At 48.9% G+C, this 15586-nt stretch overlaps 1 protein-coding gene across 11 annotated transcripts in view; it reads left to right on the forward strand.

Annotated features, from left to right (window-relative positions):
• The first annotated feature begins 246 nt into the window (after positions 1 to 246).
• The window catches only part of Exd (PBX homeobox extradenticle), a 50886-nt gene continuing 35546 nt past the window's right edge, over positions 247 to 15586 (forward strand). The window contains exons 1-3 of one of the 11 annotated variants that reach the window (XM_071714944.1): positions 248 to 2023; positions 2084 to 2740; positions 4532 to 4605. In XM_071714944.1, coding sequence (XP_071571045.1) covers positions 2514 to 2740; positions 4532 to 4605 — 301 coding nt within the window. In that variant the 5' untranslated portion in view covers positions 248 to 2023; positions 2084 to 2513. Of the gene's footprint in view, positions 2741 to 4531; positions 4606 to 15586 lie in introns of all 11 variants that reach the window. The other 10 variants (XM_071714946.1, XM_071714943.1, XM_071714954.1 and 7 more) reach the window with 10 other exon arrangements.

Raw genomic sequence — 15586 nt, forward strand, 5'->3', positions numbered from 1 at the left:
TGTCTGAATCACTGCTGCTATTAGATCGAGTATGGCATAACAGTGTCCAGCGGTTCCCTAGATTCTTATTCATCAAATACAGAGATAAACCAATCATTTAAATTGTTCAAAAAGTTAAGAACAACCGAAGGGATCTTAAAGCTCTATTTAATTAAACATTTTTATTTAATTCGGCAATTTCAATTTATAGGTATAATTATTATAATCATTTCAGGGATATAATCCAAGCTCGATAAATCTCAAATGTCCGATTTTCGATGTAAAAATTAATAGCAAACGTTCTTACAATTAATTAAATGCAACTCGAGTAACGTAAAACGCATTACATATATTTTCGTAAATTTAACCCGGTCTTCGTGTCGCGAGAGATTCTGTTAACGGATAATCCGCGCGGCTGTTGTACTCGGAATCGCGGGTTCAGAAACCGGCCTCGGTGGTATGCGCCACACGCCACACCACCGCCACGCCATACCGCGCGGTTTGATTTACGTTTCCCGCTTCCCAGTCATGGTCGCCCCGGTGGCGGGCGGCCATCTTGCGCGCGTGCGGAGAGCTTGCGCACTGGCACGCCCGTAATTTACGACTCTCCTCTCTCGTGTACGCGCGCGCGCGAGCTTCTTCCCGTTTCAGCGGTAGGTTTTTCGCGCGAGGCGTCGTCACCGCGATTCGTCGTCACCCGCGCGAAGTTCTCCCTCAACAATCGTCTCGATCGACGTGTGAAACGCGCGTCGCTCGACCGTCGGCGAGAAACGCGGCCGGGAAAACGTCGCGCGCGCAAAAGGAGCAGGACGACCGCCGCCGCGGTGGGAGAGAGAGACAGAGGTGGGCGGAGTTTGCGCCCGTGTGAGCTGTGTGAAGTTGGCGACGAAGACGCGCGGTTGTCTACGCGGACGACGCGTTCCTCGAGCGTCCCGTCGGGAAATCGGTCGAGAAATCGTCGCTCCTCGAGGAACGTCGCCCGCGCGCGCCCAGGCCCAGCGTGGAAGAGGTTATGAGAACGCGGCTACGAGTGGCTACGAGCGGCCTGAAGTTAGGCGATCGTAAATAAAGAGGTGGATGCGCGCGCGGACAACGACGGACCGTCGCAAACGCGCGAGGAAGGAAGAGGGAGCGAGACGCGGCGGCGGCCGGCGCGGGAGGCAGATGCATGGGGCGCTCTGATTGGCCGCGGCGGCTGCTATGGCCGCCGATTGGCGTACCGCACGCATATACTCCAAGGCATAGCACGGACGCGCACGTACACCCGCGAGCCGCGTAGCAGTCGCTCGAGCGGCCGAGGACAGTGAGAAGAGCGACGGAAACGGTCGGTCCGCGCGCGTCGTCGTCGCCGTCGTCGTCGGCGCAGTTGTTTCCTTGTAAGGCGGAAAGCTTCGTGTGCGACGTCCGTGCCGCGGATGGCTCGGAGAACGACGCCGATCTTCAGCCATAGCGAGTAAGAACCGTCGAACCATCACGAGGGAGAGAGAGAGAGAGAGAGAGAAGGCAAGAGAGATATTATATATACATATATAGATATATATATACATAGTGTGGAGTCTCGACGAGGGGAGGAGTGCGGTCCGGGCGCGACGCCGACCGTCTCGACACAACCGCGTATACGTAAAACCCGACAATCCGTCAATGTTAGAGCCGCCGGAGGCAGCGATCTCAACTTGCCCTATATTGTGTATACCAGATTTTACAAGTCGATAATTAGAAGCTCAGTGTGTGTGTGCATCGCCGGAGCGCGCGGCGGCGGTGCGGAAGGGAAACGGAGCCGAGAGAGGATAGAAGGAGCATCGCGGAGCGAGCGGGAAGGTGAGAGCAGCGTGCCGCGGCGAGAGCGAGCGAGAACGCGTGAGAGGAGCCGACGGACGGAGGGAGAGACGAGAGAAACGGAGCGGAGTTAAAACCGCGCCGTGCGACACGCAGAAGGACAAAGACCGCGGCGTTGGCATAACCTCCAAGTCGTTCGCGCCGCGCGTTTCTGCGCGAGGCAACGGTGCGTCAAGTCACGAGGTGCTCGTTACGACGGAGATATAAAGTAAGTGAGAAAGAAAGAGAGAATATATTTTTGCAAGTGTGCAGCGCGCGCCTTCCACAGATCGACGATTGAAGCACGGGGATCCGGAAGAGGAAGGCAAAGAGAGAGAGAGAGAGAGGGGAAGCACGTGCATCATTACATCCGGCCAGCGGCATCGTCCGACTAGACAGATCGCGGAGGCCGGATCTGTTCAAGTTTGTTACGCGTTCTTTCGCGACACCTGGTATACGAGTATAACGCGTAGGTGCGTTACGCGCGTGGTGGTGCGACACGAGTGCGCTCCCGTCGGCCGTTCCGTTCTGGGCGCCGCGACGTGTAGCGGATATACAAGCAAAAGGGAAAAGGAGAAAATAAAGGGAAGGAGACGCACACGGCGACGCACACGCCGCGCACACGTCCGCGTGGACACGTACCTACATACGTGAGGCACGCGGAACACGGTGGCCGACTGATCACCACCGGGGCTGGGAAGTAGCGGTGCATCCGGTTGATGGATGAGACTGGCAGGATGCTGCAACACGGAGGTTCAAGTGTGGGTCTGATGGGTGGAAACCAGGGTCCGACGGGCCAGAACACCGCCGGCTACATGGGCCCGGTCGACGGCACCGCGGCGCAGGGCCCCGACCAGGCGGTCGAGGCGAGGAAACAGGACATCGGCGAGATTCTGCAGCAGATCATGAACATCACGGACCAGAGTCTGGACGAGGCGCAAGCGAGGTATGCCCATGTCCCTTTTTCCTGCGCTCCGCCATTTTTTAACGTGCTTGCTGCGCGCGGGATGCGTCTCTTTTGATCTTACCCTCGTTGAAATACCCCATTGTCTTTTTTTCAAGGGTCTCTTCCTGGTCCCGGGATGCTCTTCATTTCCGACGCCTGCCAACAGTCCCATATTTTGTTTTCTCGTATACACATATACGTATACATTTAATGTTTACCGTGTTGCCTAGTTGATAGTTATATCAGTAGCGTCGTATTCGTAATTGCCACGACTACTTTCGCGCTAAAGTGTCCGTGGGGTCTATCAGCGTTACGTCGGGGCTGAAAATTATGTTTACGGCTCGTTAATGGCGGAATTAAAGGTTTAATGGTACTTTCGATTTACGAGGTCGATTCGTTACCCGGGAGAGGAGCACCGTGTAAACGAAATTCTCATAAAAGCAAGACGATGCCCCCGCGCGTATATAAAATATACGGTGCGCGCGCTTTTATTTCGAGTCCCCGGGTTACGGGCGGTTCATGGAAACGCATTAAATCGCTCACAGATTACAAAGTACACCCGCGATACACTCTTTCTTGATCATCGATTCCCGCAACGTCACGCAAGAAGTGCATCTCGTTCGTTCTCCTTCGTATCTCGTAAATCAAATTAAAAAGAACACGTGGAGCGCTTTGCCACAATCTTTGCAGTTAATTATACGGTATTGTAAAACGCGCGCAACGCGCTTATTAATGACGACGAGTGATAATGATACTCCTACTGTGGGACTCGCTCGTGTGTACTTAGCTAATTATACGCGCGTTATTCATTAGCGCATTAATCTGCCTGATTTATCGCGCGGAATATATATCCCGGTAAACACATCCTCTCTACCTTCCTATCTTTTTATGATAATTTGGACGGACCTGCAAAGGCGTTTTGTCCGGATAAGATCTATCGACCCGCGAAGAGATCGCCCGCGATGCTACGTTTCTCTCGTTTTACGATTTCGCAAGTAAACAAATGACGAATACACTGTAAGATTATGGTGAGACTCGAGACCGTATATTATTAGGACGGTATAGAACGAGTCGAAAGAGAGTATTGGCGAATACTAGACCTCTCGTATAGTGTCAGGAATAATGTCAGGAAAGTGTAATGAGGGCAGAAGGAAAAGGGTACCTCGGTAAAACTCGTGTAAAAAGGAGATAATTTACATATATGTATTTCGGGAATAACGAAGAGAAGACGCTCCGCGAAGAAAATAGGAACGTAGCGCCCAATGGGGCACCGAACTCGGGCTCCTTGTATTTAACCGTATCGCCTGTGCACACACGCGACGACTAATCGTAAAGTGTGCCTGCCCATATTCACCTGGCGTCGGCCTCGTTCATGTGCGTTAAGTTATATTAAGTACCTGTCCGCGCGTTTGATGCCGCTACAAAGAGTGCCAGATGTGCCTCCCACGAATACGTGCATTTTACGCGGAGCGCGCGCGCGCAGGGTGGAGGCACTTGTAATTTCGCGACGTGCGTTAAACGCCTGGCCATTTAAATATCGCGGCCCGTCAATTAAGCGTACGGCCTTGAATTAAGTTAATTGCCTTTATTAACACTGAGCCGCTAATTTCGATGGCGATAGTTGTAATTTCACGTAATTTGTATGCAAAGCGCCCTAGATTTGCCTTCTCTTTATCGTATGCAGTTTTTCCCTTTCGGGGCTTCGCGAAGGATCGATCTCGAATTTATCGAAAGCCTTTTACACGATTTCGAGTAGTGACACCGAGCTAATCGGTTCGGTTTTGCTTGCAGGAAACACACCCTCAACTGCCATAGGATGAAGCCCGCCCTGTTTTCAGTCCTCTGCGAGATCAAGGAGAAGACAGGTGAGTGATTTTCTCTCTTTCTTTCTCCGCAACAACGCGGGCATTTGCTCTTTTTGCCGCGCTCGACTCGCACCGCTCGGATCATTAAACTTTACGCACGAACGACTCGCCTATTTCGTGCCGCGCTAACAGATGAATGGAATTTTTAAATGAGTCAATTTTGGAAGCGACAAACTCTAGCTCGTGACGCACGTTTCCGTAGAGACCTCGAATTTCAATCTACTCTTCTCCCTCTCGTATGTATCAGGTTGGCGATGCCCCGCGTATTTATATACATACTATGTGTATTTTACGCGACGCGAAAATCGAACGTTACGAGGATGCTTTATTATTTTTGCAGCGTCATTGATTATATCTGCGTGCGAGCGAGGTTTTATTCCATTCCACCCGTGCGCGCGAGTTATTGTGCGTCATAAATCATAGGTCTTATTTAAAGCGTTGACTCTTCGGCGCCCGGTTGTGTTCGGAATTGATTTTTAAATTTGCGTTTTTAACTCGGAATCGATTGGAACCGGTATAGGCTCCCGACGAGCTCCCGATGGCTTTCGGATAGTTTACGTGTACATATGCAGAGAGGATTCCTACGGCCTTCGGGATTGTTGCGAAAGAAACGCGATAATGGGCGATAAGACGGTATTTTAAGGTGTATCAACATCGAAAATCGAGCTCGAGACTGCCGACTCCGAATCTCAATCTCTTATAACGCGAAAACGAGCGATTCACGGAGAAATCCATGAATAAACGTCGACATCCGAGCTGTTGCGCGTCGCGGCTCGCAATCACAACGGACCCGAAATCGAGAAATCGCGAGAGATCCCTATCTGTGACAGCGCAACCCGCGTTTACGCTCTCCCTTCGGCCACCCTTCGGCCACCCTTCGGTCGCGCGACCCCTGCGAGACCCATTCGAAACTCGTAAACATAATTTTTATGCGATGTTTGGATTACTTTTACGCGCGGATCAAGAGACCGCGAAATGCACAATTATTTCTGGGGGGAGACGCGATCGAGGAAGGAGAAAGAGAGGAAGGGGGCGAGATCGCGGGGGAGAGCGAGAAAGATCGGTGGGGGGGGGGGTTGGTGGCTACGTCAAAAGTATTCGCTGCCCGTTGGGGGTGGAAGGACCGCACCACGCCCCTCATGCTAAGTTACCCTCTTTCGCATCGCTTCTCTGCCGATGTGTATGTGTGTGTACATATGTGTGTGCTTGCTTGCGTACACGTATTCATACAAACCCAAGCACACAAGCAGTAGGCACGGGGGTCGTTGGCGCAATACGGGCTGTGACGTCAACAACGACACCCCACGTTTCCGTAACGTTATGATATTTCCAAATGGGCGTTGGGTGCACCCAACGAAAGAAATCATCCTCTTCGCGATCGAGGGAGAACGAGATCGCTATTGATTGTTTTTTTTTTATGGGGAATTTTGAATACGGACGAGATCGTATGTTTTGCTAACGCATCTCGGAAATCTTGTCCCATTTTTATAACTTTGTGCTTTTTTTCATTGTCTTTATTGCCTCTCGCTGTCGTTGTACCGTCGTCATTTCGTTATATTGAGATTTTAAATTGTATTTTATCTGGAACTTGCAGAGATATTAACCCTTCCGCTTCAGTTTTATATAACTAACTTCATAGCAAAAGAAAATCTGCGAAATCTAACGATATTTTGTAGGGAAATCGTAATGGCTTTAAGATATTCTATACAGAGAGTCCTTTAAACTTTACTAATGTAACTGTCATTATTTAAATAGACGAGATGTGTACACAATTTTTATTGTGACGCTAAGATGTTCTCAAAATTTCCTTTATAATTTTTACGTGATTTTCTTATCGAGATATTCCTTGAATATTTTATACCTACACAAAAGTATTTTAATAATATGTTCACTGTAATATATACTGGCAATATTTTATGGAAATTGAAATGTATTTGGGACATCTAGAATTAGGTTTTGTTATATCCCGCATATATAAAATGTTTGATCCTAAATTTGATTCGAATTCGAATAGTATTGGTAAAATAAGCAAAATCGTCGATGACGATACTGCATTGAAAAGTACTTCATTTTTCGACGCGGGAAAGGGATGACGAGACGAGAGCGAGGGACAACAGAGAAAGAGGTTTAGTTGGAGTTTATCGTAAACAAAAAGGGCGTCAAAGTATGACGAGCACTCGAGATGATGAACCGTTTTAACGGTCCTGTATCTTTTATGAGTTCCGGCCCGGCTGCGTACTGCAAGTGCCACACGCGTGCGCGCGGGAAAAATGCACCGAGAGCTTTCTCCTTGTCGCGTTACGAGGGGAGGAAAAGAGACGCGAGATAGTCGTAGTCGAGTTTATGGGCGATGGCTGACGAGGCAGTGAAAAAGTACTAAACCAAGAGGAGCAGATAAACGCTATGTTAAGCAGACCGTTTTACCAGCCATTTAATATAATCGGCTCTCGCGCGTTCACTCTCTCGCGTGCGCCGCTCAGATAACTTCGGATCAAGACCCGTGCAAGGTGGGACCGTTCTCCTTCGTATAGGCTGGAGCCTTATCCCTTTGTTTGCCGCCGATGACCATCGCGCTGTTATACGTGTGTAACGTTGCGAATTTTTATTTTCTCAACCACCTTTACCCTTGTCGGCCCCTTTCAGCGAAGGAATCCGAATTACGCGCGAAATTCTGCGAGGAATAGGATTCTCCGCCGCTGTATGAATATTATAATATCCGCTTCTCAAGTCCCTAAATCTCTCGTTGCGATCGCATTGAATTACAATGCAATCGAGAACAAAAAATTATACGAATTTCTTGCTTTATTCGTAGAAATTATTTTCTGCATGTCACAGTTCGTATTCGATAGAATAGATTTATGAAATACACAGGAGATTTGTTTTATTCATGAATTATCCGTAAATTTTGATCAACAATCACAAAATTTATTTTCGCTAGAAGTAAATTGGATATGCGAAAAAATCTATCTTGATAATTTAAACGAATTATATGAATTTTTTTTGCTCGTGATGTAATCTAATACGCTTGCGATGGATCTTAATTTTCCGTTACTCCAAATCTAATTCGGCGCGATCACAAGCAGAGAATCGGGCGATCGCACTTAGCGCTAATTGTACGATGCAATTACAAGACACGTAACCAGGCAACTCGTTCGATTCGCGTTAATGGACCGTCCTACTTCCTCGAATATCACGTGTAACGATCGATCGGGCCCTAAGAGGCAGTCAGCCCTCTGACTACGATTTGTCACGGTCAAATTGGAAGAGGCGCTTTCCTCCCTGTAACGCGCTGATCTTCGAAGACCTGTTTCGGGGCGAACACACCGCTCAGGACGATTTCCCGTGGGGCGCGCGTAGATCCCGAATACCGAAAAGAACGGAGAGACAGGCCGGCCCGAAATCCGCGGGATTTCTCTACTCGCCTTTCAACCGTTGGCCCCCCAATCCCCTTTTTTTCGTCCTCTCCCGTGCGGACAGCCCTCTTCAAGCCCGCATAGAGCAGCTGGCATAATCCTCCGCGTGGTGCACCGAAAAAAAATCCCGAGGGTGTCGGGAGGGCTAAGCTCCGACCTGGTTGCGCGATAAAATAGTCCATCTCGATAATTATCGGAGGCGCAGAATCGCCGGACGATGAACTTTTCGGCGCGCCTGGACGCCCGATAAAACCAAATTAATCCGCGGCCAAAACAGATAATTCGGCCGAATAATAATCCGCGTCGCTGCCATTAATCACGGATCGGCCGATATTGATTTCGCGCGCGGCGCGCAATCCGATTGGCTGACTTTACTTACGGCCCGTCATTGCGTGTATGACGCACGTGCGTTCCGTGCGGCGCAATCGGTTACACGCACAGGGTGTTCCGTGCGTGGATTAGTCCAGTCCGTCTGTCGATTCGCCGAGGATTTATTTAATTTTGGACGCCGCCGCGCCGCCGCGGCGCACATCCTCGATCCTTCCGCAGTTTTGAAACAATGGCAGCTCTCGCGCAAACAATTAAAAATCCATACTCGATTTGGCCGCCGGCCAACAGCAGCTTCGTTTCCTGTCCCGCACACCTATATAACTCGCGCAATACATATCCCGTCTCTCATTGTTTTCGCCATGCAGTATCGCTCGATATTTTTAATATAACACACTGTTCATTAGGGAAATCCTTTTTCAAGCGTCAGTTAGGAATAATCGATTCGAAGACCGTTTTATTCAGCTACGAACAACGAACGTACGTGTTGCGAACATTTTATTCAGAGGCATGACCTTTCGCGCCGCGTTGCATGATATGTTAATATTAATCCGAAAGGCGAAACGGAGCTGAGCCCACGTGAGTGGCTCGAGGAGCGCATTGCGTTTCGCTGCAACCGGCCGACCTTGATTTCGCGGAGCGCATTTCACGCTGGATTCACCCCCGTCCTTTATCTCCCCCGTAATTAATGGCTCCGTTTGCTTCCATTTATTACGCGAGTACGACACCGAACTGTCTTCAGCACGCCGGGTGAGCACGCTCGCGCGTCCTTCCGATCCTCCGCGCGTGAACGATTAAAAATGCTCCTCTCGGTACATTTGCTCCGTTGGACGTACGCGAAGAATTCACGCTGACGCGATTTCGAAAATTACTCAAATAAATTGAGATTTAAAATCTCGATTAAAAAGAAACTTCACTTGGATTTAATACAACGCTCTGCCGTGTCATCGAGATGAAATTCTCTCGCTGAGTAGGTACGTAAAGATGGTAGACCACTCCGGGGGGAGCTCGATCGTACGCATCGCATTCTGTTATTGTTACAATGTACGAAACGTCGCTTCGGTTTTCGAGAGGTTGACGCGGCTCATTCCGGCTCTCCAGCTGGAATGTCGTTCCCCTAGCTTCGCTTTTCTTTTCTTCTTGTACCCGCGCCTTTCGTGCCCTCTTCTCTCCCTCGCCCCTTCTTCCTCCCTCTTTGTACTTCCATCTCCGTCTCTTCTTCACCCGTGATACTCGCATGCAGATGGGGTTCCAGCATCCCAAGGTGAACCGGAGCCCCTCGGCCTCCTCTTCCCATCTATATATCTCTCTCTCTCTTTTCTCTCTGTTGCCTTCTCGCTTTCTCCCTCCCTCCCTTTCTCTCTCTCTCTCTCTCTCTCTCTCTCTCTCTCTCTCTCTCTCTCTCTCTCTCTCCTCTCTCTCTCTCTCTCTCTCTCTCTCTCTCTCTCTCTCTCTCTCTCTCTCTCTCTCTCTCTCTCTCTTTTCCTCTCTTCGTCTCGTCCTCTCAAGTCTCGAACTTCACGGAGTCGACTAACGAGATTTGTCCGATTCGAGTGAGTCCGCCGTAATGCGCGCGCACTGATTTATTGCAAAAACTCGCACGCTCGCGGTAAATTGTAGCCTCCCTTTCGTTAGCGTAGGGAAACGTTTCTTAACGAGCACATTCGTTCCCGCGTACCTCGCGCCGCGTCGCGCCGCGGTATACGCGAGCCTTGTTGATTCTCATGAGTCGCTTTAATTAACTTCGCCGATTACGCGTCACGTTTTTCGCTAATTACGGCGCGCGAAGCGGCTCGCCGTGACGGGCAAAAGACGGCCGCAATACGCGCGCGAGGTTATTATGCATTGTGTGCCCGCAGACGCTGATAAAGACACGGTCGCATTATCAAGTAGCGGAATTACCGTAATGCTCGCTTTACAGATAACGTAAGCACACATTGTTCGCGCGAGAGAGTTAAGTGAGCGCGCTGTTGTTTCGGTCTTTATCGGCGAATATGCCTCAAGTGCCGTCACAGTTATTTTTTCGACAGTTATTTTCTTTTCCCTTCCTCATTCGAACTGTCAATTGCTGAGGCTAAAACCGCTAACAAGTCACGGCCGACGTTCGTCTAATTTAGAAAATAGATGCGTCACGTAAGACGAGCGTTTTAAAGCGCGGAAACTTCTTACGTACCGACCGTGGCACCGATACGAGGAAACAAAAGGAAGTATCCGTGAAAACGAAGGGAAGAGAGAGAGAGAGAGAGAGAAAAAGAGAGAAGATGAAAAGCCATTGTGCTGTCAAGTCGTACACGACAGTTGCAGCGCGTAACGGAATCGTTACGGAATTGCATTTAAGTCTCTTTAATTGCGCGAAGTTGCTGACCGGAAGTCTCGTCGTTATGGTCATTGCTCTCGCGCGGCCGGGCCGCGCTCTTATTCGGCGCTTTAATTTCAGGCCGATAGCGAGCACTTCGTTAAAGTGTTATTTTTCCGAGTTTTAAAAACGCTTACGGTCTGAAGGGTTGACTGCTCGAGTTTTCGCCAAATAAACAGATCCACTTGGCCTCGCCTCGTCGAGTCGAACGACGAATATCTAGCGACGAGGAGAAGAACGTTTTGCGGAATTCGTCGTGCATGTGACACGCCACGCGCGCGCGCGCCCGCGTGTGTGTGCGTGTGTGTGTCTACAAACGTAGGAGGTCGATTTAACAAACCATACGTTACGCCACGATAAAATCTCGCAAACCTATAAACTTCGAGCTCCGAGCTAGGTGCGGGTACGTTATATCATAAAAATCCAGTAAAATAAGCTCGTAAACCGAGCGAGGGAGAGAGAGGAAAAAGGGGAAGAGAAGGAAAAGGGGCTCGTGTTGTCGCGATGCGCTATAAACTTTCCTCGCGAATACGCGCTCGCGCGCGCGCACGTGCGTGCACAATATTTCAGAGTACGTATTCGAGATCGCGAAATTCGAATTACGAACGAGATGCTCTTCGCAAATTGCTCGTAAACGTAATAGAGAAAAGTAATATTCGGTAACGCAATTCTTTCTGGAGTTCGGGATATTCATATTTATGTTAACTAACTACAACTTCTAGATATATAAAATGCGAGAAGTTCAACGAAAATTTTTTACGAGTATCTCTGAGATCTTATTTACGAATAATCAATAAATTTAATTAATATAAGAAATTAATATAAAATTAAATCATGTTTCACACTCGGTGTATATTGGACAAGATGTTCTCTAAATCAAGATAGTTTAGATAATCTCTGCTTATACGTGAACTATTACGGATACATTACGGGGTCAATAATGCCTTCCACCTGAAGTTAGTCACGTTCGAGATAATAACTGAACACATCGCGTCTAGCTATTTGTGCGTCATGACTGTTGGTTCAACCAATAGATTTACTCCATTTTTGGTTGAACCAACAGTCATGATGCACAAATAGCTAGACGCGATGTGTTCAGCCGTTATCTGACTCGAACGCGACTAACTTTAGGTGGAAGGCATTATTGAGCCAGTCTGTACACCTTGCGCATCTATCCGATTCGATTTATCGGTGCGCCGGCTCGGATAGGTCGGCGATCTTAGATTATCTCGATGTATTCACGTCCTGGTGTGGACGAGAGAGGAAGAGTGATCTTTCGAGAGGCTAATTGGAAGACTCTCGAGGGCTACTCTCGGCGGCTTCTATACGCGCGTCGTGGGCCGGCGTCCTTTTAATCGTATGGTAATTCTATGGAGATTGCATGGGGCGAGGAGAAGCTCGTAGCTCGGGATCGTTAGGCCCTTTTCGTCCCCGCTGGGACCTAAACTCACTATACCTCTCTTCAACTAACGGCGTTCCGCTATCCGGCTTCCAATCACTCCTCCCGCTCTTCACCCATCATCTTCGTCGTCCCCTAAGAAACTTATTTTTCGTTTCGCTCATCTCGTTGCCCCCGTCAAAAATAAATCCAAAAGGTATGATTAGTTCACTTCTCTGCCTTGCCCCAAATTGTACTCTACGGGAGGATTATACTCCGTCAGTTAACCCACGATTTAATTCTTCCTCGCGATACAGACGAAGGCTTGTATCGTAAGTCTGTATCGCATTTATATTACGTTTACATCTAATTTGTTTAGCTTACTTAATTTGATTTGTACTTAAATTAGTTAATTATAAGACCTTTGCTGCAAGAAAATTAATTATTAATACGTTGTACAATATACAATGTCAGTTACCTGACTAGATATAGCTCACAGCTTTACCGTCAAAGTCCCATCTTCCTCTGGCTCTCATTCTCCGGTTTTCTCTCTTATATTCTTCCTCGAGTAGAGACCTGAAGTGACAAGTGAATGGCGTGCCACCCTCGAAGGGGGGGGGGGATAACAATAACCTCGTGCCGCTCCTCGCCGCGAAATAAGTATCATACTGTCTCGTTTTCATATATATGCAGGCGACTCCAGACACGCGACGACCTCACAATCGCCACTGTCAGTCCTCGTCGGGGGAAAGAAGCCTGCGATTATGCGCGCGTGTATGCGTTCACGTGTATAGGTACGTGGCGCGGACGCCACTTACTCTGTCGCGCGCAAATGCGAGCGTTATCGTTGATCTAACTCCATTCCAATTCCGTCTGAGTACCAGATGACAGGAGAGTGACAGCTCATCCTCAATGCGAGTCCGTCCCTTCCCACCTTCCGTCCGTCATCGAAGGAATATATCGGGCATAATTTTATCGCGAATCAAATTAGAGAGGTCGGCACACCGGCGTTGTTCCCGCCTCATCGACCACCGTCGCGCGCTATCTTTACGTCAACCCCGCGACGCGCCTCGGTATACACCTCGGTAGCATTTTTTCCCTTTTTTTTTTAGCGAGAGAGCAATTTTAATTTCTGATTCATCAGCGATAAACCGCCTATCATTATTCCTCGCGATACCAATCCGAATTCGAATATCACGTAGCTGGAATATATCGCGATACCGCGCGCGCGCGCGCGGTCGGTGGCCCCCGAGAGTCCGCTTCTCGTTTTTGCGGCCGGTACAATGTGCGCGCCATTTACGGGGTGGTGCATAGAGCAGCGAAGGCGATGCTCTCGGCGTGCGAGATGCAGCCGCGAACGCATAACGGCGAGAGGTGCCATGCCGGCGGATAAAAGACCGAGAGAGGAAAGAGCGCGAGGAGCACGGCGTGGGGAGAGCGGGGCGAGAGAGGAAACGCGAAGGAGCTTCCATCTCGGGCTCTCGAGATTTCATTAAAATTCATGAACCGTACGCGACTTGCGCCTCTCTCGCGCCGCGGTGGTCTTTGAGTTTTGCGCGTTACGAAGAAGCGGCACGGTACAACCACCGACGTGGATGGACGAGAAGGAGGAACAGAGAGAGAGAGAGAGAGAGTGAGAGAGCGAACGAGGGCGGAGAGGAACAGAAGAGCGACGGGGGGGACAGGGCAGGGGGAACGAGGTAGAGAACGACGTCAGCTATGAATAATACAGGGAACTTCTAATTGCGCGAGACAAAACTCCGCGTAGTTGGAAACTTTCGTCCCGGCTACGACGGTCGGGAGGAGGAACTTTCGCAACTCTCGCAAAACTTACCGCTTGTTTTACCGTCGACCCATCCTCCACCCGCCCGTATACGCGCCGCGTCGTCGCGCCGGAAGTCAGCGCGGAAACGCCGCGGCTCCTCTTTATACCGTTCTTCCTCGGTCGCATCCGCGCGCGCGTCTGGCTCTGGCTATCGCCGCGGAATCTCGCGAACTTTGTTCCTTGTTCCTTTCGTTCCGCCGTTTGCGATTCCCCGTGGAATTCGCTCCGCGACGCCGCCGTCCGTCCACTTTTCGTCCGGTTACAATCGGCGGGCCCCAACTGTTATCCAGGATGATGCGAAAGATGGTATCGAGTAGAAAATATTAGTCTGAAACGATAGTCGAGTCGAATAAGGATCTAACGATCTTCAGGGATTTTTTCACGATAGATGTTAATCGTCCGACACCCGTCACGGATTGAGGTTCCAGGTTCCAGGTTCGAATTCTAGCTAAGATGATATTTTTCCCAATAAATTCTTTATAGTGATTTAGATAAGATGCTTATTAGCATCGAAAAGTTAAATCAATTATCGATTTAAGTATACGGATTTATTATTCCGACAAAACTAGAGTTGTGTTTTAAGACCGAAAAATATTTGGGGTGCGCAGTTTAGTCTGAGTTGGAATAAGTACCTATACACAAAAGTTCACAGAAATATTATTATCGACACCAATCCTGTCACGGCTTTATGGCCGGTATTCATAGTCGGATCTTATATTTAAGATTGTCTTAAGTCTGGTCAAAGGCAGTCTTAAGACTCCGTCCAGCCAATGAAATGACCGTATTAGCATCTTAAGATATTAGGTACTTAAGTCGGTCTTGAAATAAGATCCGATTACGAATACCGGCCTAAGCCCTTTAGGTAATTTGTTAATCGTATGAACCTTCTTGTATTTAATTATTCAAATCTTGCGTTCTATCACTCGACACAATTGCAGAAATTTTTTATTCCATGTGTGGAACCACACTCGCGTGTGAATTTATCCGTTCGGTGATGATTAAAGTCATTATTCGAGAAGGAGAGAGACGGTTGTTTTCTCTTTTGCATTCTCGATCTCGCTCGCGCGCTCTTCCACTCGTTCTCTCCCTCTCTTTCCCACGACGGTGCTCACATAGGTGTCGGCAATGAAGAGAGGGATATCGTTTCTACGGCTAGGGTGTGTTCAACCCCCGTACTCAGGGGTGGCTGTAACGTCGCTCGTAAAAACACCGTAAACTCGACAGCAACAGGTCCCGTGTGTCTGCCGCAGAAGCGCCGGCCATGCCGCTCTCGAATATGACGGTTGATACGAGAGCGTACACGAAGAATCGCCGATACGCCAAACCGCCGGCGATCTTTTGTGCCATCCTCTTTGAAGAGACTGTTACGAATAGCGTGCAACATTTACTTTCCCTGCCGACAACGTTTGTAGGCGCATCGACATTTCTCGACATTTTTTTTCAATTTTTTCTCAATTTTTTCTCAATTTTTTCAATTTGTAAAAAAATTCAAAGATATAAAAAATAAGATGCGGAAGATCGGCGGATCCGCCGTGTTGCACATGTTCTTGCGTTGAATTATCGGAACCGCGCGTTTCCAGGCATCGCGTTTAAAGCATCGATTCTAAACGTGCCCGGTATTTTATCGGGACATCTATGATTCACGATCACTCGTTCCGTGTATTTTTTATGAGTATCATCGG

This window comes from Temnothorax nylanderi, unplaced genomic scaffold, assembly GCF_030848795.1.
Source record: "Temnothorax nylanderi isolate EJ_2023f unplaced genomic scaffold, tnyl_v1.0 TNYL_tig0150_pilon, whole genome shotgun sequence".
NCBI lineage: Eukaryota > Metazoa > Arthropoda > Insecta > Hymenoptera > Formicidae > Temnothorax > Temnothorax nylanderi.